The 10,000-nt window shown below is 42.2% G+C and overlaps 1 protein-coding gene across 1 annotated transcript in view; it reads right to left on the reverse strand.

Annotated features, from left to right (window-relative positions):
* LOC139385592 (glucan (1,4-alpha-), branching enzyme 1b) overlaps positions 1-10,000 on the reverse strand; it is a 353,162-nt gene that overhangs the window by 217,680 nt on the left and 125,482 nt on the right. Inside the window, exon 7 of the mRNA XM_071130792.1 lies at positions 22-231. Within this exon, the coding sequence (XP_070986893.1) occupies positions 22-231 (210 nt within the window). The remainder of the gene's footprint in view (positions 1-21; positions 232-10,000) is intronic.

The following is a 10,000-nucleotide window of genomic DNA, read 5'->3' on the forward strand; positions in this document are numbered from 1 at the left end:
GACAGTTCGATATATGCCTACCTGGAGTAGTTGAAGAGGCGGCTGCCCCAGAGAGCATGCTCCCCGCGCGGAGGGGAGTGGAAGAAGCAGGAGTCGGAGCCATCAAAAGAATTCAGCCCATCCTCCGTGTTCTGGGAGGCGTGGCTATGGACCACGTCCAATAGGACGACGATGTCCAGGGAGTGGGCGGTGTCAATCAGCTGCTTCAACTCCTCTGGTGTCCCGTAACGACTGGAGAGAGGGGGAGAGAGAGAGAGACAAAGTTGCTTCAATGCCTCTGGTGTCCATTAACGACGGGAGAGAGAGAGAGAGAGAGAGAGAGAGAGAGAGAGAGAGAGAGTCAGAGACAGAGAGAGCGAGACAGAGAGAGAGAGAGCGAGACAGAGAGAAAGAGAGAGAGAGTCAGAGACAGAGAGACAGAGAGAGAGAGACTCAGAGACTGAGAGAGCGAGACAGAGAGAGAGAGAGTCAGAGACAGAGAGAGCGAGACAGAGAGAGAGAGAGTCAGAGACAGAGAGAGCGAGACAGAGAGAGAGATAGGCCCATACAGTCACGCAGAGAGACAGAGACGCACAGAAAGACACATACACGCAGGCGCATGCATACACACACATACAGTATATGTCAATATCGTACTGAATCCTTTTGTGCAGAGTAGCTACTATTAGCAGTATCCAAAGCCAACTAAATCTCACAAGGGAATGCAGGTGAAATGATGACAGGCACCACAGAATGAAGTGCTCATATTTCTCGAAAGATGATTCTGGCTCACTACACAACAGGAACACATCTTGAATACACAAATGAACACATCTCATTGATCATAAATGAACACAGGGTAACGGCCGTTGCTGGTGGAAGAAGAGGAGGACCAACGCGCAGCGTGGTAAGTGTCCGTATTGATCATTTATTATCGTGAACACAAAACAAAACAAGGAGAACGAAACCGAAACAGTCCTGGACGGTGAATACAATAAAACACAGAACAGACAACCCACAACTCAAAGGTGAAACCAGGCTGCCTAAGTATGGTTCTCAATCAGGGACAACCAGGCTGCCTCAGTATGGTTCTCAATCAGGGACAACCAGGCTGCCTAAGTATGGTTCTCAATCAGGGACAACCAGGCTGCCTAAGTATGGTTCTCAATCAGGGACAACCAGGCTGCCTAAGTATGGTTCTCAATCAGGGACAACCAGGCTGCCTAAGTATGGTTCTCAATCAGGGACAACCAGGCTGCCTAAGTATGGTTCTCAATCAGGGACAACCCGGCTGCCTAAGTATGGTTCTCAATCAGGGACAACCAGGCTGCCTAAGTATGGTTCTCAATCAGGGACAACCAGGCTGCCTAAGTATGGTTCTCAATCAGGGACAACCAGGCTGCCTAAGTATGGTTCTCAATCAGGGACAACCAGGCTGCCTCAGTATGGTTCTCAATCAGGGACAACCAGGCTGCCTAAGTATGGTTCTCAATCAGGGACAACCAGGCTGCCTAAGTATGGTTCTCAATCAGGGACAACCAGGCTGCCTATGTATGGTTCTCAATCAGGGACAACCAGGCTGCATCAGTATGGTTCTCAATCAGGGACAACCAGGCTGCCTAAGTATGGTTCTCAATCAGGGACAACCAGGCTGCCTAAGTATGGTTCTCAATCAGGGACAACCAGGCTGCCTAAGTATGGTTCTCAATTAGGGACAACGATTGACAGCTGCCTCTGATTGAGAACCACACCAGGCCAAACACAGAAATACCAAAACATAGAAAAAAGAACATAGACTGCCCACCCCATCTCACGCCCTGACCATACTAAAAGAAAGACAAAACAAAGGAACTAAGGTCCAAACGTGACACACAGACTAGAGAGACAACAGAGACTACAACAACAAAGACCAAAGAGACTATGGCTGCAGAGACCACACAGACTACAGAGACTATGACTGTGAACACAGAGACCACAGACTGACTACAGAGACCACAGACTGTGACTACAGAGACCAAAGAAAATATGACTGCAGAGACCACACGGACTAGAGAGACTATGACGAGAGACACACACACACACACATACTGCCCGTGTAATGTGTCCCTCTGACGTCCCATCTGTCTTTCCAGCTGTCATAGTAATAGTCCACTACTACACACTATCATAGTATCAGTCCCCTACTACAACACTATCATAGTATCAGTCCCCTACTACACACTATCATAGTATCAGTCCCCTACTACACACTATCATAGTATCAGTCCCCTACTACACACTATCATAGAATCAGTCCCCTACTAAATACTATCATAGAATCAGTCCCTACTAAATACTACACACTATCATAGAATCAGTCCCCTACTAAATACTATCACAGTATCAGTCCCCTACTAAATACTACACACTATCATAGAATCAGTCCCCTACTAAATACTACACACTATCATAGTATCAGTCCCCTACTACAACACTATCATAGTATCAGTCCCCTACTACACACTATCATAGTATCAGTCCCCTACTACACACTATCATAGTATCAGTCCCCTACTACACACTATCATAGTATCAGTCCCCTACTACACACTATCATAGTATCAGTCCCCTACTACACACTATCATAGAATCAGTCCCCTACTACAACACTATCATAGTATCAGTCCCCTACTACACACTATCATAGTATCAGTCCCCTACTACACACTATCATAGTATCAGTCCCCTACTACACACTATCATAGTATCAGTCCCCTACTACACACTATCATAGTATCAGTCCCCTACTACACACTATCATAGAATCAGTCCCCTACTAAATACTATCATAGAATCAGTCCCCTACTAAATACTAAACACTATCATAGTATCAGTCCCCTACTAAATACTACACACTATCATAGAATCAGTCCCCTACTAAATACTATCACAGTATCAGTCCCCTACTAAATACTATCATAGAATCAGTCCCCTACTAAATACTAAACACTATCATAGTATCAGTCCCCTACTACACACTATCATAGTATCAGTCCCCTACTACACACTATCATAGAATCAGTCCCCTACTACAACACTATCATAGTATCAGTCCCCTACTACACACTATCATAGTATCAGTCCCCTACTACACACTATCATAGTATCAGTCCCCTACTACACACTATCATAGTATCAGTCCCCTACTACACACTATCATAGTATCAGTCCCCTACTACACACTATCATAGAATCAGTCCCCTACTAAATACTATCATAGAATCAGTCCCCTACTAAATACTAAACACTATCATAGTATCAGTCCCCTACTAAATACTACACACTATCATAGAATCAGTCCCCTACTAAATACTATCACAGTATCAGTCCCCTACTAAATACTATCATAGAATCAGTCCCCTACTAAATACTACACACTATCATAGTATCAGTCCCCTACTACAACACTATCATAGTATCAGTCCCCTACTACACACTATCATAGTATCAGTCCCCTACTAAATACTATCATAGAATCAGTCCCCTACTAAATACTAAACACTATCATAGTATCAGTCCCCTACTAAATACTACACACTATCATAGAATCAGTCCCCTACTAAATACTATCACAGTATCAGTCCCCTACTAAATACTATCATAGAATCAGTCCCCTACTAAATACTAAACACTATCATAGTATCAGTCCCCTACTACACACTATCATAGAATCAGTCCCCTACTAAATACTATCATAGAATCAGTCCCCTACTAAATACTAAACACTATCATAGTATCAGTCCCCTACTAAATACTACACACTATCATAGAATCAGTCCCCTACTAAATACTATCACAGTATCAGTCCCCTACTAAATACTATCATAGAATCAGTCCCCTACTAAATACTACACACTATCATAGTATCAGTCCCCTAATACAACACTATCATAGTATCAGTCCCCTACTACACACTATCATAGTATCAGTCCCCTACTACACACTAGCATAGTATCAGTCCCCTACTACACACTATCATAGTATCAGTCCCCTACTACACACTATCATAGTATCAGTCCCCTACTACACACTATCATAGAATCAGTCCCCTACTACAACACTATCATAGTATCAGTCCCCTACTACACACTATCATAGTATCAGTCCCCTACTACACACTATCATAGTATCAGTCCCCTACTACACACTACCATAGTATCAGTCCCCTACTACACACTATCATAGTATCAGTCCCCTACTACACACTATCATAGTATCAGTCCCCTACTACACACTATCATAGAATCAGTCCCCTACTACAACACTATCATAGTATCAGTCCCCTACTACACACTATCATAGTATCAGTCCCCTACTACACACTATCATTGTATCAGTCCCCTACTACACACTATCATAGTATCAGTCCCCTACTACACACGATCATAGTATCAGTCCCCTACTACACACTATCATAGTATCAGTCCCCTACTACACACTATCATAGAATCAGTCCCCTACTACACATTATCATAGTATCAGTCCCCTACTACACACTATCATAGTATCAGTCCCCTACTACACACTATCATAGTATCAGTCCCCTACTACACACTATCATAGTATCAGTTCCCTACTACACACTATCATAGTATCAGTCCCCTACTACACACTATCATAGAATCAGTCCCCTACTAAATACTATCATAGAATCAGTCCCCTACTAAATACTACACACTATCATAGAATCAGTCCCCTACTAAATACTATCATAGTATCAGTCCCCTACTACACACTATCATAGAATCAGTCCCTTACTAAATACTATCATAGAATCAGTCCCCTACTAAATACTACACACTATCATAGTATCAGTCCCCTACTAAATACTACACACTATCATAGTATCAGTCCCCTACTAAATACTACACACTATCATAGAATCAGTCCCCTACTAAATACTATCACAGTATCAGTCCCCTACTAAATACTATCATAGAATCAGTCCCCTACTAAATACTACACACTATCATAGAATCAGTCCCCTACTAAATACTATCATAGTATCAGTCCCCTACTACACACTATCATAGAATCAGTCCCCTACTAAATACTATCATAGAATCAGTCCCCTACTAAATACTACACACTATCATAGTATCAGTCCCCTACTAAATACTACACACTATCATAGTATCAGTCCCCTACTAAATACTACACACTATCATAGTATCAGTCCCCTACTACACACTATCAGTCCCCTACTACACACTATCATAGTATCAGTCCCCTACTACACACTATCATAGTATCAGTCCCCTACTACACACTATCATAGTATCAGTCCCCTACTACAAACTATCATAGTATCAGTCCCCTACTACACACTACCATAGTATCAGTCCCCTACTACACACTATCATAGTATCAGTCCCCTACTAAATACTACAACACTATCATAGTATCAGTCCCTTCTAAATACTAAAATACTATCATAGTATCAGTCCCCTACTAAATACTATTATTGTATCAGTCCCCTACTACACACTATCATAGTATCAGTCCCCTACTACACACTATCATAGTATCAGTCCCCTTCTACACACTATCATAGTATCAGTCCCCTACTACACACTACCATAGTATCAGTCCCCTACTACACACTATCATAGTATCAGTCCCCTACTAAATACTACAACACTATCATAGTATCAGTCCCTTCTAAATACTAAAATACTATCATAGTATCAGTCCCCTACTAAATACTATTATTGTATCAGTCCCCTACTACACACTATCATAGTATCAGTCCCCTACTACACACTATCATAGTATCAGTCCCCTTCTACACACTATCATAGTATCAGTCCCCTACTACACACTATCATAGTATCAGTCCCCTACTAAATACTATTATTGTATCAGTCCACTACTACACACTATCAAAGTATCAGTCCCCTACTACACACTATCATAGTATCAGTCCCCTACTACACACTATCATAGTATCAGTCCCCTACTAAACACTATCATAGTATCAGTCCCCTACTAAATACTACAACACTATCACAGTATCAGTCCCCTACTACACACTATCATAGTATCAGTTCCCTACTACACACTATCATAGTATCAGTCCCCTACTACACACTATCATAGTATCAGTCCCCTACTAAATACTACAACACTATCATAGTATCAGTCCCCTTCTACACACTATCATAGTATCAGTCCCCTACTAAACACTATCATAGTATCAGTCCCCTACTACACACTATCATAGTATCAGTCCCCTACTAAATACTATTATTGTATCAGTCCACTACTACACACTATCATAGTATCAGTCCCCTACTACACACTATCATAGTATCAGTCCCCTACTACACACTATCATAGAATCAGTCCCCTACTAAATACTATCATAGAATCAGTCCCCTACTAAATACTACACACTATCATAGAATCAGTCCCCTACTAAATACTATCATAGTATCAGTCCCCTACTACACACTATCATAGAATCAGTCCCTTACTAAATACTATCATAGAATCAGTCCCCTACTAAATACTACACACTATCATAGTATCAGTCCCCTACTAAATACTACACACTATCATAGTATCAGTCCCCTACTAAATACTACACACTATCATAGAATCAGTCCCCTACTAAATACTATCACAGTATCAGTCCCCTACTAAATACTATCATAGAATCAGTCCCCTACTAAATACTACACACTATCATAGAATCAGTCCCCTACTAAATACTATCATAGTATCAGTCCCCTACTACACACTATCATAGAATCAGTCCCCTACTACAACACTATCATAGTATCAGTCCCCTACTACACACTATCATAGTATCAGTCCCCTACTACACACTATCATTGTATCAGTCCCCTACTACACACTATCATAGTATCAGTCCCCTACTACACACTATCATAGTATCAGTCCCCTACTACACACTATCATAGTATCAGTCCCCTACTACACACTATCGTAGTATCAGTCCCCTACTACACACTATCATAGAATCAGTCCCCTACTACACATTATCATAGTATCAGTCCCCTACTACACACTATCATAGTATCAGTCCCCTACTACACACTATCATAGTATCAGTCCCCTACTACACACTATCATAGTATCAGTTCCCTACTACACACTATCATAGTATCAGTCCCCTACTACACACTATCATAGAATCAGTCCCCTACTAAATACTATCATAGAATCAGTCCCCTACTAAATACTACACACTATCATAGAATCAGTCCCCTACTAAATACTATCATAGTATCAGTCCCCTACTACACACTATCATAGAATCAGTCCCCTACTAAATACTATCATAGAATCAGTCCCCTACTAAATACTACACACTATCATAGTATCAGTCCCCTACTAAATACTACACACTATCATAGTATCAGTCCCCTACTAAATACTACACACTATCATAGTATCAGTCCCCTACTACACACTATCAGTCCCCTACTACACACTATCATAGTATCAGTCCCCTACTACACACTATCATAGTATCAGTCCCCTACTACACACTATCATAGTATCAGTCCCCTACTACACACTATCATAGTATCAGTCCCCTACTACACACTACCATAGTATCAGTCCCCTACTACACACTATCATAGTATCAGTCCCCTACTAAATACTACAACACTATCATAGTATCAGTCCCTTCTAAATACTAAAATACTATCATAGTATCAGTCCCCTACTAAATACTATTATTGTATCAGTCCCCTACTACACACTATCATAGTATCAGTCCCCTACTACACACTATCATAGTATCAGTCCCCTTCTACACACTATCATAGTATCAGTCCCCTACTACACACTACCATAGTATCAGTCCCCTACTACACACTATCATAGTATCAGTCCCCTACTAAATACTACAACACTATCATAGTATCAGTCCCTTCTAAATACTAAAATACTATCATAGTATCAGTCCCCTACTAAATACTATTATTGTATCAGTCCCCTACTACACACTATCATAGTATCAGTCCCCTACTACACACTATCATAGTATCAGTCCCCTTCTACACACTATCATAGTATCAGTCCCCTACTACACACTATCATAGTATCAGTCCCCTACTAAATACTATTATTGTATCAGTCCACTACTACACACTATCAAAGTATCAGTCCCCTACTACACACTATCATAGTATCAGTCCCCTACTACACACTATCATAGTATCAGTCCCCTACTAAACACTATCATAGTATCAGTCCCCTACTAAATACTACAACACTATCACAGTATCAGTCCCCTACTACACACTATCATAGTATCAGTTCCCTACTACACACTATCATAGTATCAGTCCCCTACTACACACTATCATAGTATCAGTCCCCTACTAAATACTACAACACTATCATAGTATCAGTCCCCTTCTACACACTATCATAGTATCAGTCCCCTACTAAACACTATCATAGTATCAGTCCCCTACTACACACTATCATAGTATCAGTCCCCTACTACACACTATCATAGTATCAGTCCCCTACTAAATACTATTATTGTATCAGTCCACTACTACACACTATCATAGTATCAGTCCCCTACTACACACTATCATAGTATCAGTCCCCTACTACACACTATCATAGTATCAGTCCCCTACTACACACTATCATAGTATCAGTCCCCTACTACACACTATCATAGTATCAGTCCCCTACTAAATACTATTATTGTATCAGTCCCCTACTACACACTATCATAGTATCAGTCCCCTACTAAATACTACAACTTTTGTAGGTCGGGACTTATTTTACATGTACATTGAACAACTCAGCAGCTTTTTCAGGCATGTTTTGTTATTTCTGTATAACAAAACAAATTGATGGCGAAGTTGGCTCTTTTACAATGGGAATGAATGTTTGTTTTCCCCCATTTGTGGGCGTGGTAGAGGGGAATTCCTTCTAATGACAGGAATACCGACCCAGGGTATCGTTTCACTTCCATAGCGAACATTGCAACAATAGAATTACACATTACCCTGCTGATGCTGCCAGGAATTCAGACTGATTTGGCCTGGCCGTGCCTCAGCTTGGGTTAAATAACACAGCCCGATCTGGCCTGGCCGTGCCTCGGCTTGGGTTCAGGAACACAGCCCGATCTGGCCTGGGCCTCAGCTTGGGTTCAGGAACACAGCCCGATATGGCCCTCGGCTTGGGTTCAGGAACACAGCCCGATATGGCCCTCGGCTTGGGTTCAGGAACACAGCCCGATATGGCCCTCGGCTTGGGTTCAGGAACACAGCCCGATATGGCCCTCGGCTTGGGTTCAGGAACACAGCCCGATATGGCCCTCGGCTTGGGTTCAGGAACACAGCCCGATCTGGCCTGGCCGTGCCTCGGCTTGGGTTCAGGAACACAGCCCGATCTGGCCTGGCCGTGCCTCGGCTTGGGTTCAGGAACACAGCCCGATCTGGCCTGGCTGTGCCTCGGCTTGGGTTCAGGAACACAGCCCGATATGGCCCTCGGCTTGGGTTCAGGAACACAGCCCGATCTGGCCTGGTCGTGGCTCGGCTTGTGCTCAGGAACACAGCCCGATCTGGCCTGGCTGTGCCTCGGCTTGGGTTCAGGAACACAGACTGGGATTTCAAATGACTACGGAGAATCAATCATGGGTGGAATGACTTTGTATTCATGACACTACAGGGCCTATATGCTCCTCCAAGGAGAGGAGGACAGAAGGATAGGTAAGGTGTGTGTGTGTGTGTGTGTGTGTGTGTGTGTGTGTATAGAGAGAGATGATTCTTAATGGTGAACCACCTTCACTGTTTTGTTGTTATGAACAAATGGTGTGTGTGTTTAACTATTCCTCTGAAGTTCCTCTGAAGACATGTTGTTAGTCCCCACGAGGTCTTTGTCTAGTGGGTTTAGGGTTAAGGTTAGAATTAGTGTTAGAATGACTTTAAAGGGTTAGGAGCCAGTATTAGGTTTAAGAGCTAGGGTTACGAGCTAGGAT

Source organism: Oncorhynchus clarkii, chromosome 27 (genome assembly GCF_045791955.1).
Source record: "Oncorhynchus clarkii lewisi isolate Uvic-CL-2024 chromosome 27, UVic_Ocla_1.0, whole genome shotgun sequence".
Lineage (NCBI taxonomy): Eukaryota > Metazoa > Chordata > Actinopteri > Salmoniformes > Salmonidae > Oncorhynchus > Oncorhynchus clarkii.